Source organism: Marmota monax, unplaced genomic scaffold, assembly GCF_021218885.2.
Source record: "Marmota monax isolate L192 unplaced genomic scaffold, Marmota_monax_Labrador192_F-V1.1 WCK01_AAM20220418_F8-fsc00070, whole genome shotgun sequence".
In the NCBI taxonomy this organism is placed as follows: Eukaryota; Metazoa; Chordata; class Mammalia; order Rodentia; family Sciuridae; genus Marmota; species Marmota monax.
The window spans coordinates 4,083,568-4,105,879 of record NW_026692116.1 but is presented as its reverse complement, the minus strand read 5'-3'; the positions used below and the strand labels follow the sequence as shown (position 1 = coordinate 4,105,879).

The 22,312-nt window shown below is 47.7% G+C and overlaps 1 protein-coding gene across 2 annotated transcripts in view; it reads left to right on the top strand.

Annotated features, from left to right (window-relative positions):
* The window catches only part of Bcar3 (BCAR3 adaptor protein, NSP family member), a 114,398-nt gene that overhangs the window by 76,645 nt on the left and 15,441 nt on the right, over window positions 1–22,312 (top strand). For both annotated transcript variants that reach the window (XM_046461988.2, XM_046461997.2), the window contains 4 exons: window positions 12,625–12,753; window positions 15,142–15,584; window positions 18,200–18,303; window positions 19,355–20,007. In XM_046461988.2, coding sequence (XP_046317944.1) covers window positions 12,625–12,753; window positions 15,142–15,584; window positions 18,200–18,303; window positions 19,355–20,007 — 1,329 coding nt within the window. The remainder of the gene's footprint in view (window positions 1–12,624; window positions 12,754–15,141; window positions 15,585–18,199; window positions 18,304–19,354; window positions 20,008–22,312) is intronic.

Genomic DNA, 22,312 nt, shown 5'->3' with positions numbered 1-22,312 from the left:
CTGTTCCACATTCTGCTCCAGGAAGTCATCATCTAAATCTGATCCAGATGGAAGGTACCCACTGGGGCTCTCAGCAGGGCAAGATGTTGACAAATGGCCTATTAGAAATCTCTTCATGTTTCAGTTTATCTATTGACAGGGAGAGGTGAGCCCCACCACCACCACCTTGGAGCTGAGCTCTGAGTGGCCTGTTGGTAAAATAATGCTTTGTCAAGACAGTAAGAAGCAGGGTGGTCGAACCCTTCTGAGCCATATCAGAGTGGGAAGAGATCTTAGAGTGGATAAAAACAATGAGCAATTTCTCCAGTGTGGAAAGAAAAGAAGCTACATTTGTAAATACTGGGTGCTGCATTCAGTGACTCTTAGGCCTGCCCACTCCCACCCTTCCCCACACCCCACCTGAAAGTTGTCAGACTGTAGTCCGTTTCCTTTGGTGAGAAGTAGTTTTCAGTCCCTTGATGTTTCATCAAAAAAAAAATTTGAGCTCCAAAAGCCGTAGCTTCCCAATCAGGGTGAAAATTTGTAGAGGAGACATTGCCCGGAGAAGGAGGGGGAAAAGGATAACGCAGTCTAACATCAAAGGGAGCCACGGGCATGATCAGAATGACTCTAATGTAATTCGTTTGGATGTGGGATTAAGTTACCACTGCCAGCTTACAAGGTGCGCTGCTTTAAAACTCTAGTCCACACAAATTACAATTAAATTAGCCTCTTTAGTTTGCACACCTCGATATCAGAATTTTAATGGGTTTTTCTCAGCACCTTGATAAGCAAGGAGTTCCATAGATGTCCTCTTCATATTTCCTATTCATGGTTTCTGTGCCTCTTTTGATAAGAGTTTGATATGATTTGGTAATGTAATGAAATGAAATGAAATCTCTTGGACTTAGGCCCTCTGGGGGTTTCAATGGTATTTTCCTGTCTGCACTCGAGTCTGATGGCTCCTGTAATTTTTATGCGTCTGTGAAAAGAAAAATCACATACAGTCGGAGAATGAAGCATCTTAGTTTAACAGCAAATCACAAATCAGTTTTTAATAGCTCTGGAGTGGGAATCTGGTCTATAGTGTGATAAATGACACAAGTCTAATTATAAGATAGTAAAACGGCATCACAACCCATCTGCAGAATCTTTGCTGAATATGAGATTCCTTCTAGGATTTGGAAGAGAAATTTACATCATCAAGATACTTAAACATTAGCATCAAATTAATGGATGTGTTTCTGTATGCTGAAACTTATTGAGATTTTATGAAATCCTTCTGCTACTGTTTCCACCTCAGAAGAGACCAGAAAGCTTTTCAGTGACCTGAGATAAAATACACAACACGGGGGACTTTAGCAGTACCACAGGTCATTGACTGTTGTACATTTTCTTCAAATGCCCTGTCTACTCAGAGAGGCTGTGACCAGAGTCAGGCGTGGAGACCTTCTACCCCTACATCTGCACCTCCCTCAGATCTAGCTGGAGAGGCATGCCCAGCTGGCATGCAGTGAGTCCTAGGGTTTAACCCAAGGCTTAATGCTCTGGTGACTCTCAAACTCCTGATTGTTTCTGTAGAACTTTGGCCAACAGGATATGTGTAGATAGAGCTTGTGTGGTTAGTAAGCTGCCTACAGGAGCCACTTTACTGAGCTTTAATGAAAGGATCTGACTGAGCAGGCTCAGAGGCCAGGGGCCCAGGTGAGATGAGAAGTGCTTATCTTTCAAGAGCCCAACACCGAGAAGGCAAAGAGGTCACCAGGAAGAGCTCAGGGCCTCTCCCCTCTAGTGCATAGTATGCCTTGTATGAATTAGAACAAGGCACCTTTTCCTTAACACACTTTATTGCCATCTGCCAGGCAACTCTAACTACTATACAGATCTACTGTGTGCTGGGGATCTAGCTTGTGGTAGAGAGCTCGCCTAGCATGCACAAGGCCCTGGGTTCAATCCCCAGCACCACAAAAAGAAATAAATAGAAGTTTAAAAAAGAGAAAAGAACACAGATCTACTATAGCTGTGGATAACCAGCACCTCCTTGATATGAGGCCACCATGCTGTCCACCTCCTAGACCACAGCCAGGCCACTTGTGTGCTCACTAAGCTGGAACAAGCAGAAATGCTCAGTTGCCCCTGCTCCCTTTTGGCTATGTGTATCAGATAAGGGTATATAAAATTTGAATTTGATTTTTTTTTTCCTCTTTGGGCTTTTGTTTCCAAGTTTTTGTTTGTTTTTTTGTTTTATTTAAAAGTAAAGACTGTGACATTTATCTCAGTAATTAGCATAAGAAACTATTTTTCTAGCCTGCTCATCCCAATGGGAAAGGAGGACGGATGAATTCATATCTTTCTTTGGCTTATAATAAAAATATTTTTAGGTAAACCATAAAGCCAGCTAGTGTCCATAAAAGGTGAAACAGAACCAATATGGTAATTGTTTCATTGCAAGAATTTAGGATTGCCACAAATGACATCCCTGTTCTTTCTGTTCTACCTCAGATTAAAATATCCAAGGACTTGGGCTAAATTTCTAGGCTTAAAACTTACAGAGAACTGGATTTGGGGGTTTTGGCTATGGGTAGGGTTAAGAGCGGCAGCGGTTATTGGAATTTATTCATTCTTTAGGTTCATAATCGGTTTGGGCAGGTTTTCAATGGGGTCTTTCAAAGTCCTGTATATGCACTTTGGCAATTTTACCAAAACTTGGGCACTGCTTGAAATTCAACAAAAGGTAGGGATTCCAAGGGGCTGAGTTTTAGAATTCTCCAAAGACCTTCATTTTTTAGGTAGCTTTTCTTGGAAGATGATCCCAGAGGTAGCACCCTTCAGAGCACTTTGTGTATAGTTATTGAGAGTTTATTTGGTGGGGGGAGTCTTTTTTATGTTTACCACATCTGTCAGGGACAGTGGTGACCTAGGCAATATGTCACTGCAGGTCTTGCCTGAGTTTGGTGGGTTTGAGTGGGTTTGAGTGGAGGGTCCATTGCTTTGGACTCCTGCATTGCTGTAGCCTGGGTCACCCTGGTGCAGTTTCCACAAGACCCCGTGGGATTTCCCATCCTGAGCTCTTCAGAAGACATGGGCTTCACTTATCAATCAGACCAATTCTATGTGATGATCTAGAACTCTAGCCAGACTTATAATTTTGTGATCATAATATCTGGATGAGAGTTCTCAAAAAAAATTTTTTAAAAAACACCTGACCTGTAGAGTTGTTTGGTACCACTTGACAAGGGGCCTGCACTGTGGTTAACTTCTCCCTTAATCTAATAAACTGTTCCAGGACTGAAGAAAGGAAGCTTTAGAGAACCTTCCTGGCATTCTAAGTGTTGTGGTGGGACACTCCTCACCACAACAGAGCCACCCAGATATAGCCATCCTCTGTGTTCTCCGGCATTCCCTCCCCTGCCCTCTCCTTCCAGCCTCCTTTCATGCATACAGATGTGCCCTTCTTCTTTTTGTTTATTTCAAATAAATTAATTTTCAGTCTTGGTCATTGAATGAATGACTAGAAAAATCATCTCAATTTTTAAAATTTAATTTAAAAAATTATTAACAACTAAGTGTCTAAAGCTTCGAAGGAAATATAATCTGAGTATAAGGAACTAGCTTCATGCAGACCTCAAAATTTTTTTGCATCTGCACTGGGCTGTCACCTGTGTGTCTGGATGTGAATCATTTGGAGGGAACCACCTGTACGTGCTGATGCCAAGACATATACATACAAAGCGCTCACCACCAGGTGGAAGTCTGCCTTCCTATAAGTGGCCAGCATCATCCTGCATAGACAGAACCGTTTACTGCAACTGAAAACCCCAAGAACTGTTGACTTTGAACTGAGATAAAGAGAATAAACAAACATGTCCCTACATAGAAATCAGCTCTTCCAACTCCTATCTTTTTTTAAAAAAATTCCATCAGAACTTCTCAAGGCCACATATCTCTAAAACCTTCTGATGGATTTTATATATCTGTTTTAGAAAATTCTTTGGTAAGAAGCAACTTTTCCATATTTGTTGCCAAGAGTCATCCTTGAAAGGAAGTTCGAATTCCACATTGTTTCAAGGGAGTGTCCACCATGTGCCAGATACAGAGTTGGATACTTTATGTGCATTAGGCCATGTAGTCCTGTAAGGTGGGAATCACTCCCCCTGGTGCATACAGAAACAAGCTCAGAGAAGTCTAGAAATGTGCCCAAGGTGCACAGTCTCTAAGCTGTCCTCTTCATGTTCAGTGACAAGGAAGCTGCCAACTAGAGGGTGATTGATCGAGAGCACTGCTCCCATCAATTGGTGTTGACAGTACTTGCCACATGCCAGGCCCTGGGCTAGGTTCTGGAAGCCAAAGGCAAAAAAGCCATGGCCCATGTTCCCAAAATCCTTTCACTCCCTTGCCTACAGTGCTTTAATGGATTTCCTACCTTCTTAGATAAACCCAACTCATTGCCTTGACAGTCGAGGCCCCTGCATTCCTTGTATAGCACCCTTTGGCTGCTCCCCAGTCTCCAACCTGGGCTGCAGTGAAGCTGCATAATGGGCACCTCTACAGGTGGGTCAGTCTGTCTGCTGACCACACCACAGAGACACAGAGGAGGGATGCAAGGGACAGTGTGTTCAGGGAGCATGGGAGGTCCCTGTAATGGAGGCCCTGCATCAGAACATGATGGTAAGTAAGTTTGGGCCAAATGCCTGCCTCCTGAGGAGGGCCTTGGGTTTTATCTCTAAATAACAGCCCTTGAGAATAAAACCACAGGTCCAAATAAGTTCCTTGAAACTTTGATGCCCCCAGTTTGTGAACTCTTGAACCCCACTCTGTCACCCTTTCCTATCTCCCCTATTACTCAAGCCTCTACCAGTTGTCTCTGGGGGAACAGGGCAGGATGGGGGTCTGTGTCCCTCTGTGTCCATGGACCAGTCTGAGCCTGGGGAAGGTGAAAACTATACATTACAAGCCCCTCGACTTGTGTGTAGAGTTGGGGGCTGAAAGAGATTCCAGGTTTCATATCAGCTTTAGCTTGGGGCATACCTCAACTAAGTCTCTGAGCCTACTGGTGGTGTGATAAGTCTGGTAGCTTTGTAGGTAGCAGGTTTTAAGACTGAAGATAGGAGGTAGACGAATTATTAGGGGGCAACTATAGAAGTTTCAGAAAAATAGTTGAATCAGTGGGGAATAGAATGGGAATGGTAAGAGGTAGAATCTGAAATTTCCTTCTTTTCTCCTTCCCTCTTTGCCACCTCCCCTTCTTCCCTTCCTTTCTCTCTGTCTCTTCCCCAGACCAGAGATGTTCTACCACTGAGCTACACCCCCAGTCCCTTTTATTTTGAGACAGGGTCTCACTAAATTGCAGAGGCTGGCCTCCAGTTTGCAATCCTCCTGCCTCAGCTTCCCATGTAGCTGGGATTATAAGCATATACTACTGTGCTTGGCTCAGAATCAGAAATTTTTTTATCTATAGACACCAATTTTGAGTTTGAATAATGAGGGCAAAGGAGATGCCAAAGGCCAGGAAAGGGAGAGAAGGGCAGAGTTTGCAGTGGGACGAGTTCATTTCATTCATACTGACCTCAATTCTGAAATGCATGGTGGGAATTTTCCTTGCCAAGCACCAACCCTAAGGGCTGGAGATGGAGATTTGGGCATTACCAGCACATTTCAAAAGAATGCACCAGCCTTGTACCTCCATCCTGGCCCCACCCAGGCCACTCTGTTCACTCTCTGTGTGGACCTGTTGCTTTTCCTGGGCAGAGATCTTCAACTGACTGTTATCATCTGGAGAATGAAGATCTGACCCTCAGCCCCAGAGTCAGATTCCACTCATCTGATCTCTGTCCTGATCAGGACTACTGTGGTCACAAGTGACAGGGACCCAGCTCATGCTAGCTTAGGTCACAGGGTATTTCCTGGCTGAAGTAATCAGCTGCTACCAGGACATCTTGTGTCTCTTGTTCCTCTTCTCTGCATGTGCTGATTTGGTTGTCTCAGACCACTTCTGTCCCTCTGGTAGGAAACCTGAAGATGAAGTACCTTCAGACTTTGAGTCTCATGACATTTTCAACCAGAGCGGGATAGTGTCCTTGGGCGCAGGACCCTGTCCTGGGCCAACCAACAATGGCCAGAAAGGTGGGCTGTGAACCAGATTCATGGACTGAAGATGGAGCGCTCCTTCAGGGAGGGTGCTGGAGTCCATTACATATGTATATTCGTACCAAATATGCCCATTGCTGTACCTTTGCATTACTTCAGCCCTGTCCTCATCCAGAGCCTCCCTGTCACCATACCCAGCTACTCTTTGTCTCCCTTAGCTCAAATGTCCCTTCCTACCCTTCTCTTTAAGTTTCATCCTCAAGGTCCAACTTTGATTCTGCAGCCTGTCATTTCTCCTCCCCACCCCATGAGGCTATTCCCAGAACCCACCTGGACCACAGTGATCAAAAGACAAAGAGATGGAATAGCTCACTCAGGCTGCAGAACTGGGAACAGGAATAAGAGAGCAAGGCTGGAGGCCCACCCCCAGAGCTCTGGGGTGTGTTAACACTTTTGCTTGGTGTATGGCCTTCCACCAGGTTGTGCCCTCCCTGAGGGTAAGGACCCAGGCCTTCCTCTAGCCTGGTGCCTGGTAAATTGCTTGGACACATTGATAGCCATGACATGGTGCTTCTGCATCTTAATCTTTTGAAACTGCATCAGTTCATGGGCTGGGGGACAGGGTCTTTCTTGCACAACTTAAGATTCTGTGGAAAGACAGAGATAGAGTGAAACAAATATTAATTATAATGCAGATGCCATCTTTTTCTAATTCTCCTGTCTCCTGCAAGCAAATGAGCATCCACAGCCGCCTCTGAGAGTTTCTGACAGATGCCTGTGCACCCCGCCCTCATGCCTGGCTTAGGACCGGGGATCTCCTGCATATCCAGGCCTATTGTTGTGCCTGATTAGAAATGCAGGCTCTGATGCTCACTCGGGAGACCCCGTGCTCTGTTCCTCCCAGGCCCGGAACAATTTTCTCTTCCTTGGAGAGCTGTTGAAACGTGGGTTTCTGAGTTAATCGAGGTTCCCAGCACGTCTGTGGAGCTGGCTCTGCGCCTCCAGAATGTGTTTTCCAGCCATCTCCTGGGCTCTAGCTATTCCAGCCTGTCAAGACCAGACTTGCCAGGGTGTGTGGGGCTGCAGAAACATTCTTTGCAGATTCACGGTGACACTCATAGTTTACAGAGCCAGCCCCGGCAAGCTAGCACCAGTCCTGGTCACAGAACTGGACCATGGGTGTTGCCTCTCAAGAGGAAAGAAGCTGGTAGCAGTCAGCTGCCAGGTTTGTGAACAACCGGGCTGCATTCCTCACTTCTCTCCTTAACCCCAGCCTCTCTGCGCTTCCTGTATCAGACCTTGAATGTGAAGTGTGCTTGGGAGCGGGGGTGGGGGGGAGGAGTGCTAGGGATCGAACCCAGGTCCTTGTGCACATTACACAGGTGCCCTACCACTGAGCCACACCCCCAACTCAAGTCTATGTTATAAAATCAGATAGTAGCATCCTGATATGATGTCTGTCAATGACAGTTAACATTAGTGCTGACTACCCCCAGGCTGTGTTCCATCGCTTTACAGATATCCACCCATTTAATTCTTATTAGCCCTCATTTGACAAATTATTATTCCTATTTTCCAGATAGGGAGCCTGAGGCTCCACAGAGAGTTAACGTCACTTGCCTAAAGCCACACAGCTGTTCCGTGGCACAGTGGCCTGGGGATCAAGATGGCTGGCTGGACTGAGCTCTTAAACACTGTGCTGTAATGCCTGTTGATACTGAGGTTATTAAAATGCTGGTGATGAGAAAGATATAGTTAGACCCAGGTTGTCATGAAAAGCATCAATTACAGTAATATATGCATTTTCTAACCTTCAATTTGATTGGACAAGTGTGGGCCTCAGCCACCTCCTGCATCTCCATCAGTTTACCTGCATCTAATCTCAGACCCCAATGCTAATGACTGAGACTAAAATGCTATTTTTAAAAGGGGAGTCATGTGAGTGGGTAACCATGATACAGGAGTACTACCCGTGCCTAATAGATACTTAGGACTCTATATATGGCACCGCTTCTTATGCCTCCCCTACCCCACCTAAAGGACTGCTTCCAAATTCCTGGTGGGTGAGATTCAAGCAAGCCTCGGGGTAGAAGACGTGGCTCCTACCTGCGTCCTTGTTCTGTAGTGGGTGGATATGGTCCCCAGAAGGAAGTGGCAAGACCTGTGGGCAGAGTGTTCTGGACTCAGAGCTGAGCAGCTTCCCTTCCTCCGGAGGCTGCCATGTGGGGTGGGGCTCAGAATGGCTGGAGTCTGTGCTGGGCAGAGAAAGCCCACCCTTGTCTCTCCTGACCACCAACTCCTTCCTCTTCAGATAAATATGTGAGAAAATGAAGAATCAAACTCACCTTCTAGGAATGAGGTTCAAATTCAGGGCACAAAATAAGAGAATCACCTTGGAGAAAGAGTTGTCCTACTATAACATGGTCATCGTTAGTATTCATAGCATTTGTGTGAGAAATTGATTATTCATGAGTTTTCCCACTCTCTCTTCCCGCCTGGCAGTTGAAGAGCATGCAGCCCACAGGGCAGTGAGCACCGCATCTACATTCAGTGAAATCTGTCCAAGAAGGCAGGCGAAGCTCCCCTGGGCACTTTAGTGCCACTGTCCTGTGCTGACAGAGGGACTGAGGGTGACTTGGGTCCAGGCAGTCTTTGAGGTACATTGAATTCAGAAGACATTTACAGAAACAAATGTGACAGAGTTGGAACATACGTGCTAGGAGAAAAGGCTCCAGGAACTGGGGCGGATTGAAACAATATACTTTTGCACTCTCTCTTCCCAAGACCAGATGATGCTGTGCGGATGCTGTCTCTTTTAGTGCATAATTCTAGCCTCTGCAAATAATACCAATGCATGTGACTATTATGTGTGTAAATACTTATCTCTTCTACCCTTCCATCAGAAATGTAGTTTAAGGAAGAGCAGGAGGATTCCTAGGATGTTAGTTGTTCTGGTCAGTTTTTTCACTACTACACCCTGAGCAGAATCATTGTACGGGAGGAAAAGTTTATTTGGGGGCTCACACTTTCAGAGGTCTTAGTCCATAGGAGGCTGGCTCCATTCCTTAAGGCAGAAGAGTGTGGCAGAGGGAAGCAGCTCACATTTTGATCCAGAGGCAAGACAGACTGTACTTTCCAGAGAGATATGCCCCAAAGGCCTGCCTCCAGGGACCCACCTCCTCCAGCCATACCCTACCCACCTTCAGTTACCACTCAGTTAATCCCAAAGAGGTTAATTCACTGATTGGGTTAAGGCTCTCATAATTCAATCATTTCTCCTCTGAACCTTTTTGCATTGTCTCACGATTAAGCTTTTGTAGGCACACCTCATATCCAAACCATAACATTAGTAGAATCATTCAGACCGTGGATCAACGAGAGGCCACACAGTTGGGATGAAACCTTTGCTGAGGGGAGAGGTGTCATTGTGTTATCTTAAATTGCTAGAATTCTCTTTGTAGCCAAGACCTATAAAATTAGCCTAAGCCTAAGTAAAATAGTTGCATTTCAAGAAAAAAATTCAAATTCCTCCCACATGGTAGCAACAAAGCAAAGGGTGCACTGTCACTAAGAAATCAGGGGATTTAGGGGAAGCTGACAGAATTCTGCCAATGTCACAGACACATGTGACCCATTCCAGGAACCAGGAATCTCATTTTTGGTTACCAAGGAGCACAACTGCCAATCACGGGGTCTCAAACTAAAAATAGACACATTTTGCCTTAACTTCTTATATGCTTACTCCTCACCAACCATGGGATTTACAGGCCATCAAAGTTCTTATGTGTAGTGGCAGAATCATAGTTGGCAAGATTAAGGTCTTATAAAGTATAGGCAATTGGGAAACATCAAAGTTGTGTTAATATATGTGATTAAAACAGTAAAAGTTCTAGAAGGCACCCACCCCCTCCACATAACCACCATTTAATCCTGAGGTGTCCATGTGTGGGGACCCTGGCATTGCTCCCTGGGTCATTTGGGAGACAGGGCCCACATCTCCACTGAGGCAGAGAGGCTCCAGCAGCAAACCTGCTCCTCTGAATGTATTAGAACCAGCCCTCACTGGCTTGGAATGAAAAGCCCTTTGTCATCACTAGGACCAACCTCCCTTAAATTCCTTCTCTCGCTTCTTCCCCTCCCCACACACACCCCCCTCCTTCCCTTGTAAAAATCAAGTCTAGGCAATTGTATAACCAACCCCCTAACTTCTCACAAATGATGCGGGTGATTAAGGGCATGTTTTATGAAGTCTGGCCCTTCATTTGAGAGGGTCAATCTCTGTAATCTCCTTCTCCCTCCTCCCTGGAGATAGTCCCCTATTGCACCCTACAGTACCCTCTTAAGGGTCTGTGCAGGAGTGGGGGGTGGGTAATAATTGTGGATTTTCCTCTAAGGAGTCAGGATATTTTTGGTAACAAGTGTAAAACAGTATGATCTCAAAGCCTGGAGTCAAACATTGTTGCATATAAAATGCTTTAAAAAAAAAAAAAACAACTTTTATAACTGATGCTGAGCAGGAGACTGGGGGAGAGAAAAGTGATCTGGATGTGGGGGCATTAGGGAGGAAGCAGAATGCAAAGATAAATAGGGAATAGCTTTTTGGATGTGAGCAAATAATATTTCATTGAAGGATTATGTAAGACCTACTACATATGTTCAGATCTCTACGTTTTCAGACCACAGAATGAAAAGAGGCCCAGGGCTTATGAGAGCAATACTGATTGCCTGTCAGGTGGCCAGAGAGGAGCTTGGGCCACAATATCAGTTAAGACTTAATCAGCTACCTGAAAACACCCAAAATCACAGACTTAAAGAAAATCAATCCCTTAGTGATCTGGGGCCAGTGATCCAGGGTTGGCATGTTAGCCCCATTGTTACCAGGGACCCGGCCTGGTCAGGCCTTCTGCGCTACCATCCCAAGACCCTCCTCAGGGTCCAGGATATTGTCACGTCTCCAGCCATCACATCTAACCTCAGAAGTCACACTATCTCTGCAGTTTACCCTTTCTTGGCTAGACCTTAGTCATGTGGCCACATATTCCTATAAGAAGACAGAGATTGAGAAATGTCATCTTTTGGCTGAATGTCAACAGGCCCAGCTAAAATAAGACATTGAATAAATCAAGAAAAGGGTAGAATCCCCATAACTGAGAAAAGTCATAGGAGTTCCTCTTCCTGGGATAGTGTTCACACTACATTCAGGCACAGCTCAAGGGCAGAGGTAAATGGGTTTCTGGCCTAGCAGGAAGCAAGGCAGACAGTAAGTGACAATCAGTTGACAACCTATGTTCTGTTCTCAGGTCTGCAGATGTAATGCAGGCAGTACCAGACAGGGCTATGTGAAGCCCCCTGAGCATCAGGACGGTCAGCCTGGCATCTCTTTGATGAAAATTCCATTCATCAAACACTCCCAACATTTCTGTCTGTCCTGAGAGAAGGGTGGGGGAGAAGTAAGCAATTAGAGAGGCCGAGCTCCACCCTGAAATCAGCCCCTGAGTCATTCCTCAGCCAGCACCCATCAAGGGCCACACGCTCAGAAACACTAGAGAATAAGAGTCCCGTCATGAAACCCCAAGTCTGTTTTTGTTTTCTTAGTGAAGGATTTGGGGCTCTCAGCTTGCTGAGGTGCTAAGCTATGATGTGGAATAATTCTGTGGCATGTGGGGCAAGCTGGAGAACTTGGGAAAACAGAGGGACACGGCCTTTCCTTCTCACCTGGCCAGCCAGTGGCCCCCAAGCCTGGTTTGCTGGGAACCACGAGGGTGTACAAGTTCAGTCCACAGGTTGTAAGTGGGTGTGATTCTAATTAAATCTGGAGCCCATGTCACCCACCCACAGCTTCCTGCCTTGGCTGCTGTGTGGTGGTCTCAGACTATCTGAGGTGAAAGACCAGTTTTTGTTTCCGTTTCTATTTCCAGTCTGTCAGAAAAATGAAATGAATTTATTGGAAAAAATCATATTACCAAGTTATACAAAATATAAACTCAGACTTCTGTTAGATTCAACTGGTAGAAAATGGCTGGGTCCGAGTGCTCTGCAAGTTTCTAAAGACTACCTCAGTTCCTGGACCTAGTTTGCATGTAGTGAAGAATTTAAAGTCATTGCTGCTAACCCCATGGACTTTACTTTGGACTTCAGTGTCCCAGAGGCCCAGGGTCGAGGACCACTGGGGAACTGTGGACCTTCCTGGCTCCACCTGGGGCAATTCTAAAGGAGCTTGAGGAAGCTCCCCCTGGGAAGAGAGCAGGCTGGCCAAGCTGGGCCTCGCTGTCTCATCCCTCTCTTTAGCCCCTCCTGCCCAGCCAGTTGCTGCTTCAATGCATAGTACTACCATAGTCTCCATGTGCTGGTGAAAATTTTATTACCTGCTTGTGCATGGAAAAGTGAAAGGTCACAGTGAATTGCAATCACTATGCACGCTCTCTGCCTGAACACGGCCTGGGGCATGGCGCTGGTTTGCTTAGCACAGCAGAGGACCAGCAAGGCGATGCTATCTCCAGCTGGCATGGCCTGGCCAGGCCCGGCCAGAGGGAGGTCACTGTGGGCTCTGTGTTGCAGTTCTCCAAGGAGAGACACATCATGGACAGGACCCCCGAGCGGCTAAAGAAGGAACTGGAGGAGGAGCTGCTGCTGAGCAGTGAGGACCTGCGGAGCCACGCCTGGTACCATGGCCGCATCCCCCGACAGGTACATGCTTGTCCCCTCAGGCAGTGTCAGCCTAGTGGCCCTGCAGGGTCCCACTCCAAGATCATGTGGGAAAAGGCCTCTGTTTAGCTAAAAGCCAATGCCATAAGTGAGATGACTTAGACTCCTCTAGGGAGACCTTGGGAAGAGCAAAGGTCAGTAACCCAAAGTACATTTCCACATGGCCAGTAAGTGGATGCAGGAAAAGCCAGCATTCCTGTGGGCTGTCAACACGAGTCAGCAGGAGGCCGCAGCCACGGGGGCAACAACCTTAAGGAGACCCGGCCTGCCAGGCTGTGGCTCAGATGGCTGAGCTCTTGGCCAGCTGCCACCACCTCCTGCCCTTTGGAAACTGCCTCCTGTTTAAGGTGGTAGCTTAGCTTCAGGGGATGGGGCGTTGGCACCGCCTGTCAAGCGGCCTCTGCCCTGGTGGGGCCAGCAGCTGTTCACTCTGTCCTTTACCTCTTGTATCCCATGACCCAGAGATGGGAAAGAGGAGGAACAATGCCAGTGACCACAGATACACAGCCTGGAATTTACTTTGTGTGGTTGTCCTTGGGGTCACTGCCGTGAATGATGTTTCTATTTAATGCTATGAAAATTGAAAAATAGATTAAGTCTGCAGAATTGAGGTATAGAATTTCCTTTGGGTTTTTACTGTAAACCTGATCTGGTCAATTATTAACCAAGGACAACATGACAGGAAATGGGTGGGGGGAGGGTGACATGTTGTAAATTAACTGTTTTTAGTTTAGCAGATTTCTCAGCACTTTCAAAGAAATAGTTCTTATTCTAACCTAGCTTTTTTTTTTAAGTGTAAAATTGATTGTATAAAATAGAGATAACAAAAAAGAAGAAAAACTCCCATCCACCATTGTCTCCTGGAGATAACCATGATGAACATTAGATATAGATCCTCAATCAAGCAGGAGATGAGTGCATATTACTATTTGTAGCCTGCTTTCTTCACTTAGTGATAATTTCCTGGAAATTCTCACCTGCTATAAAATGCTCTGCTTGATACTTACGTGTGGACCAGTCTGTATCATATGTAGATCCATTATATGTGCACATCACAATGTATTAGACACTTAGGTATTCTAGCACTCTGACCAAGATCCTACAAGATAACTACTGTGTTCATACCTAATAATTTTTCCACAGGATCAATTCCAAGAAAAGGCATTTCTGTGAAAACATTTTTAAGTCAAAGATGCAATTTTAAGATAACCATGGTAGCATACTATTTTAAGCTAACCGACATATACCATTGATTGAATGCTGGAATATCCCAGAAAAATTGTCAGAGTTTATTCAACTGACAAGTGACACCAACATCCTTCTCCTTATTATGATGACAGAATCTGTTTACCGTTTGTCATGAGTGCAAATTTTCAACAGAATTCCAATCTGGATAACTGAACATCATAGCAACAACAATAATAGTTATAGCCAACTCTTTATCCCTTTGAATCTTTACAGCCACTCTGTAGGTAATATTATTGTCCCTATTTTACAGATAACGAAAGTGAATCAAAATTGTAACGACTCCTCCAGTTACCCAGTGAGGCAGACTGCAGAGCCAGGCAGTGGGGCTGCAGAACAACCAGGCTGCACCACGTGTAAATTCTCCTTTTGCTTGCCGTCATCATAGTTAGTCATTTTTGAGCACCCACTGTGTTTCAGGCACTGTGCTAGTGCTTGGCATGTTATGAATGCAGATTCATCATCCTCACAATGACTTGGTGAGAGGAGAAAGCCCAACCTGGCTTTGTTCCAGGCTTCCCCAGCCAATGATTGGCATGTCCAGAATCCAGCATGTGTCTGATGCTACAGATCCACCTATGGATCCCTCCTACCATTGGCCAGGCCTAGAGAGGGACACTTCCAGAGACCAACCGATACCCATCTTCTCACTCCCCTGGCTGGGGAGAGAAAACCAGACCTGCCAGGCACATGTGTTTTTCCTTTCTTGTTCTCTGTTGCTTTACATCCTTCCAATCTTTGTGGAGATCTCTTCTCATGAGGCTTTCCCAAGGACCCTCTTTGGAAGGACAGCCCTCACTCTCCTCCTCCCTAATATTCTCTCTGCCTTCCTGTCTCTTAACTTTACCTCCGATGCACCACACCTTTCGTTCAGGTAGCCTCACGCACCCCAAGCGCTCCACGAAGGGCAGGAGATCCCCGGGCGCCTGCTTCATCACTGCGTGCGGCAGGTGCCTACAGCAGTGCTTGGCACGTAGAAGGTGGTCCGTCAATAGATGTCAGATTTGACAAGCTCAGGAGCCAACCGAGGAAGAGACACCAGGTGCTGTCCTCCCTTGGTCCCAGCACTCTGCAAAGGCACAAGAGTCTGCCCTCCCTTCTCCTCACTCACCACTTTGTCCACAGGTGTCTGAAAACCTTGTGCAACGGGATGGTGACTTTCTGGTTCGCGACTCTCTGTCCAGCCCCGGAAACTTTGTCCTGACCTGTCAGTGGAAGAACCTGGCTCAGCACTTCAAGATCCACCGGACGGTTCTGCGGCTCAGCGAGGCCTACAGCCGCGTGCAGTACCAGTTTGAGATGGAGAGCTTCGACTCCATCCCCGGCCTGGTGCGCTGCTATGTGGGCAACCGGCGGCCCGTCTCCCAGCAGAGCGGTGCCATCATCTTCCAGCCCATCAACAGGACGGTGCCTCTTCGGTGTCTGGAGGAGCGCTATGGCACGTCCCCAGGCCGGACCCAGGAGGGCAGCCTCACCGAGGGAAGGCAGGACGTGGCCAAGAGGCTGAGCCTCACCATGGGTGGCGTCCAGGCCCGGGAGCAGAGCTTGCCCAGGGGGAACCTCCTCAGGTGGGTCAGGGCTTCCTCTGGGGGTGCCAGGGCCTCCAGGCCTGGTTGGGGTACCTGGGCTTAGTTCAGCCAATGAGAATAGAGAAGCAGTAAAGGATGTTGGTGAGAATGCCCATAAGGCAGTGCACAGTTAGTTCCCAACTGAGTTGTATCAAAAACAAGTGGCACCAGGCACAGCAGCACACACCTGTATTTCCAGCAATTTGGGAGGCTGAGGCAGGAGGATCGCTAGTTCCAGGCCAGCCTCAGCATTTTAGTAAGACCATATCTCAAAATTTTTTTTTAAATATTTATTTTTTGGTTGTAGTTGGACACAATACCTTTATTTTATTTATTTATTTTTATGTGTTATGAGGATCGAACCCAGGGCCTCACATATGCTAGGTGAACACTTTACCGCTGAGCCACAACTCCACCCCCTCAAAATAAAAATTTTAAAAAGGGCTGTGGATATAACTGGGTGGTAGAGCACCTCAGGTTCAACCCCCAGCACCCCCCCCCCCGGGGCAGGGCTCACCAAGCTGATTTGTACAGGACCTGTCTTGTGGAGTCAGAGGTCCATGTGCATTTTACCTAACAGTGTAGGAGAGAAAGAGAGAAGAGGCTGGGACCTAGACCACCCCGGCCCCTCCCTCCTGTCATGCAGCCTGACCCAGCTCCTGGCTTCTCAGCTGACGTGCATAACCAACATGTTTAATTCCACTCACTGGTTTTCTGTCTGGACCAAGAGGACATGTCATGAACTGTAATTTCTATATTGCAAAAATTTAGAACTCTGAGTAACACAAATTACAGCTGTGTGCTGCCTGGAGGCTCCGGTACATGTTAGTCAGCATCTGGCTACGGCTCCATGGCTCCTATGCTTGGCTCCATGCTGACCAGCTGTGCAACCCCAGGCAAATGCTTTCACCTCTCTGGGCTTCCCTTTGTTTATCCAGAAAGATGAAGCTTAAGCTAAGCAAAGTGCTTAGAAAAGTATAGGCGCATAGTACTAGGTAAGTACTAAGAATCCTAGTAACTATCAGTATCTAGGAGGCAATAGAAAGTCCAACTAACTCAGGGTAGTTGCAGACAAGGAGACAAAAATGGAAATCCTCCGTTTCAGGGAAAGACTGAACTCAAGATCCCTGGAAACATTAATGGGTGCTTTTTCTTCTGATCCCTTTGGGAATGGGGGCTGGCTGCTCAGCCTTTGGAGCCAGGAGTTAGTGTGGATGGAGCCAGTTTTTGGCAACACTCAGCTGGAAGTATGCTCAAGGAGTCTCCTGGTCTGCCCCCAGTGATCCTGGTTAAAAAAAAAAAAAAAACTTTGAAAGATAAGAAATGAAAGATTGAGAAAGTCTCCAGGTTGCCGAGGCAGGCCTCCAGAGCCACTCTGATTGCCCTTTGGAATGTACAGCCTGCACCACTGCGCTCAGGCGCTCAGGCAGAGGCCGGAAAGGCCTGGAGGCGGGGGCAGGGTGGGCCAAACACCAACATGGCCCCTCTGGCCATCGCCCTGCCCTGCTCCCCCACGTCAGCCCTGGCCTGATGCCACGCTCCCTGACGTCAGGCATGCTGGTTGGCTGGCAGCCGGCCGGCCCCAGGCAAAGGTGTGCTCTCAACCAGGTTACCGTGGCCCTGCTTACCGCAGGCTGTTCTGGCCCTGGCGTTTGACCAAGGGGTGGCCACTGATTACATGTCGTTTCTCCAAAGCCATTTCCATTGGAATTTACCCTCTGCCTTGCCTTATCTCTGAGGGGTTCCTGGACTTACTCTGTTGCTGGGAGCTTTTTTTTTTTTTTTTAATTTGTTTCTTTGGTGCTATCAAAGGTAGGAAAGAACTTGATGATTTCCATAACATAAGAATGTCTTATGCTTATGGCCAGGCCAGTTAAAGTTTGTCTAAGTTGGCTGGTGGGGTGCTTTTTCCTGTAGCAGGAGTTTCCACTGCTGGGTGCCGATGAGGGACATTCCCTCTCTGATCTGGAAGGACAGACCTTCCACCTCTTGCCAGTGTGGGGGTGCGTTGCGCCTCTGGCTGCTGCCTGCCGACCAGGCTAGTTGCCTTTCCAGCTCAGCGGGATGAGGTGTTCTGGGGGTCCCCCCAGGCAGCCAGGAGGATGGGTGTGACAGCCTCCCCTGCAATCCCGCAGATGACTTGGGGGATGCTGAGATTTGCTCTGAAATGGAAAGTGCCCCACAGCTTCCTTCCAGCTGACACGGTGAAGCATTGTGGAAAATGCATGCTGGTTAAACAAGTCGTTCCCCTGGGGTCTGAAAGTAATTTTAGGCTCTGTTAAAAGTACACATTCCAGTTCATCAGATTTTCCCGGGAGTACCATGAAACTTTTACCCTGCTCGGTTCAACAGGATGGAAGGGCTGAGAGGAGGCACCCTAGGACTTAGCTGCCTTGGTCCTGGGGGCGTGGGATGGAGCACACGGCAGGGTTGTAGAGTAATCGCCCCATCAGTAATTCCTCCTTCGTGGACATTCCTTTACTGTCAGGGTATGCATAGCAATCTCATTCTGAGCAATTTTCTCCCCCCCCCCTTTTTTTTTAACTTTCCATGACGTTGCCTAAAGGTTTTACAGCTTAATGACATGTTTCTGCCCCGCTTGTCTTTGACTTCAGGAATAAAGAGAAGAGCGGCAGCCAGCCAGCCTGCTTGGATGACATGCAGGACAGGAGGGCCTTAGCCCTCAAAGCCCACCAGTCGGAAAGTCACCTTCCAATCGGTACGTCTTTGGGAATTTTCCAGAAAAGGGGCACCCTGTTGTCTTGCTCTATCTAGTCACCTAGATTAAAAAAGGACCCAAGGCTCCCGATTGGAGGGGAAAGGCTTTGCAGAACTGTATCTGGTTGCAAAGCGCTGAGCCTGCTGCTTATGAACCTTTAAGCCTTGTAATAAGCCTTCAAGGTGAGTGCGATTATCCCCATTTTGTAGTTAAGGAAACTAAGGCATAGAGACGTTAAGTAACCAGTCCCGCATCACCTAGCATTTGAACCCAAGTTTTCTGATTCCAAGCCCATGGCATGACTGGCTGCCTTCCTGATGAATGAGCCTACTCCCTCAGTCCCCTCCCTGGGCAGAGGTGGGTGGGTTGATCCTGGGGCTTCGGGTGGAGCAGCTGTCCAGAGGGACCTCCCTTCTCCATTCTCCTTTCAGAACCCGAGAAATGATAAAGTATGGGGAAACCTAGTAACCAAATACATTAATAGGCTGTGGGGTTGTTTGGTGTTTGTTTGTTGTTTTCTTTACATAAGTGGCCTTCCTTGGGACCATGAAGTGATTTTTCCTAATGCCCTTTCGTGAACTACTCTGTGTGGGTTGTGTCAATGTCTTTGTCTCCCTTTACGGTGTTTCTAGCTTTCCTTTTCACGCTGTCTGGGATCGGCCCTGGCTTTGAGAGTGACTCAGGATGCTTTATGCTATGTGGCTGGAGACTTCTTTTCTGAGGGCAAGACAGCACTGTTCCCTGTCCTCCAAGCTCAACATGTTTTCCTGCTCTGTCTGTGGCCAGAAATGACCTAGCAGCCCAGCTGTCCACAGGCTGTCCCTAGGATTTAGAATTGCCCCAGGAGTGTGGGGTGGGGCCAGCCTAGCACTCACAGAGTTCTAGACTGCTCTGGAGTGGGCTTGGGCAGCCACACCGTTTACTTTGGGGAGGGAAAATTGAAACCCAGGGTTATGAAGTGAGGGCTGGGAGCTGCCATGTCCCTCCAGTTTTGTTTATTCTCTGATCTCCACACAGCGAGTGTTCTTTGACCTTCTCTTATCCTCCACAGGCTGTAAGCTGCCTCCCCAGTCCCCAGGCATGGACAAAAGCCCCTGTCCGAACTCACCTGTGTTCAGGACAGGCAGCGAACCCACCCTGAGCCCAGCATTGGTTCGGAGGGTCTCCTCAGATGCTAGAACAGGGGAGGCACTGCGGGGGTCTGACAGCCAGCTGTGCCCCAAGCCGCCCCCCAAGCCCTGCAAGGTGCCCTTCCTCAGAGCTCCCCCATCCCCAGCTGCCTGGCTCAACTCGGAGGCCAACTACTGTGAACTGAACCCAGCCTCTGCTGCAGGCTGTGACAGAGGAGCAAAGCTGCCCTTACGTGCCCAAGGCAGCCATGTAGAACTGCTAACAGCCAAGCAGAATGGGGTGTCTGGTCCCCGGAACTCTGGAACCAACTACTTGATCCTTGATGGGGACGATGGGGCCAGACCTTGGGAACTGCCAGCAGCACAGATGGGTGATGGACAGGAGGACAAGGACAAGTTTGTAATACCTCTCCTGGAGACTGTCTCTTCCTTCAGGCCCAATGACTTTGTGTCAAAGCTCCTTCCTCCAGAGAACAAGCCCCTGGAAACAGCAATGTTGAAACGTGCAAAAGAACTGTTCACTAACAACGACCCCAAGGTCATCGCCCAGCACTTGTTGAGCATGGACTGCAAGGTGAGTGCTCGGGCACTAGGTTCCTTCTGGCCTTTTGAAGGTTCGTGAGAATGTCTGTCTTGCTTCTCTCCTCCTTGCCAGTTAAGTGCTTTGCTTATGTCTGAAGTCTGAAGATAACACAGGGGTGGGGATTTATTTACAGGGTGGGAACCACGGTCAAGACAACCTTTGTCCAGAAAGCTTGTAAACTTCACCTTGGACAGAGGGAAGGCAGGGTCCGCTCCCTGCACCCACCCCTACTGGTGACAGTTGCTTCAGCACAATCTCCTCCTCCCACCTGGTGCTTAGTTAAAAATTCTCCCCTGGACTCAACCCCATCAGAACTGGCAAGAGCCAAGCCAAAGGAGAGTCAACTACAGATGAAAAACTAGTTTTTGGAGTAGCAGAGTCTTGGCTATTTTTATTTCATTATACATTATACTTACATACATTATATATTCTGTTACTAAAATAGTCTTTAGGATAAGCATTTTTAAAGCCACCTGGATTTTTTTTTTACAATAATTGCTTGATTTTTTTAAACAAATTATATGGATTAAGATAAAATTAAAATCACACAAATTCTAGTTTCCTGGTGATCACCATTGGCAACACTTGGTGCATGAAAAAAAATGCCACATTACCATATGCTCTGTAAATATCCTTTGTTTACCACACAGATGACCCTGGCCTGTACATCCTTTTCCAAACCTGGAATCTGTTGCTGAAAGTCTCTGATGACTGTCTTTCAACATCATTTTTGATCAGACGTGGTTCTTTCAGGTGTGGGTGGCCTTTGTTCAGAGGAGGTCCCAAGGCAACCTCATCATTCACTGAGATATTTCTGGACAACAGGTGTCTTGGGCTGAGCAGGGCTCAGCCACCTCCTCAGGATAAAGTGGCTGATCCCTGCACATCTGAGCAGCAGACAAGGCCTCAGTGAAATTTAAAGCCCCTTTTCATTCATAGTTTAGGGAACTCAATTAGCTTCAAAGGTCAAGGGTTATTTAAGAATTGGATTTTTCTTCCTGAGTCAGGAATCGTGGCTGGAAATCCAGTCTTTGCCCCGCCCCCCCCCCCACACTCCCCAGCATGTTGGGTCGTTGATGAAGGGCTCCCCACAACAGCCTTAAGGAACATTATTAGATAGTTGCTGATGGTCCTGGGAATAAAAAAAAAATCCTTTCCTGAAAACAGAGCCTGAGGGGTGACTCGGTAAGTGGCATACCTCACTGTCCAGGCCTGGGAGGTGAAGCTTTCTGGGTGAGGCAGCACCTCTATTAAGGGGCCCTGAGAAGAAAGCAGGGAAACTCTGCTCTGGAAAAACAAGGGCTTGTTGTCTTGATGGGCTGGATTGGCTAGGGGTCCTTGGACAGTGCTCACAGGTGATCAGATAATCTGCCGTGTTCAATTCTTACCTCACTTTAAAGCAAGCTAAACCTGTTCTGAGGTAAAAGAATTGAGGACTCCTGTTAAAGTCAGCCAGTCACACTGAGCCCTGGATATGAGAGCAGAACGTGCTAATAGGCCAGGAGTGAGATTCTAGGCTGGCTTGAGCCTGCCTGGGTTCTCCATAGAGGAAGCTCTTGTGAAAACATGGGTCTGGGCAAACTGAACAGTTCCAAGTGGAATAAATCCTTCTGTGGCCTCAGGTAGGGCTTGATGGTGGTCGAGGAAGGGGAGAGGTACCTGCCCACTTTTTGCAGTACTGGAACCTCCCCACTGCCTTTGACAGCTATGAAATAAGAGCGCAAGTGTTCTCAGTTGAAGAACATGCAGTCCACCCTCGCTCTTGCTCTGTGGGGCCTCATGCCCTCCTGTTGGGGCCTCGCTTTCTTGTCTGCTCTCGGGCACCCCTGGCAGTGGAGGAGCCAGCCTGGGCTCTGCCTCCCCCAGCCCCAAGGGCAGGGCTGCATCCAGTCCTTCCTGCTGTCCACCAATGTTTCCTTCTTCTCTTCCTGGAACCAGCAGGCACAACCAGCATCTCTTAAGAGGAAAATTCTTCTCCACCCCAAATGTAGCAGCAGCCAGATGAGGCCACCCAGGAGTCAGAATCAGGCGCCAGGCAGCATCTGGGCCCCATGTTCCAGTTCCCACCCAAGCACACAGCCCAGGGATAGATGATCAGAAGGCCATCAGGATAGCAGAGGTCCTGAGAGCCCTGGAGCCTGCCTGCCCAGCAGTGTCCAGCTTCTACCCCCAAGGGCCTGGCTAGGGGCCTTGAGCCACTACCACCAGGAACAGCAAGCCTCCCCTTATCCTGTGCCCCACCTGCTCATCTTTGAGCAGTAGTTAAGAGCTTGACCTCAGGGGTGAGCTGCCTGAG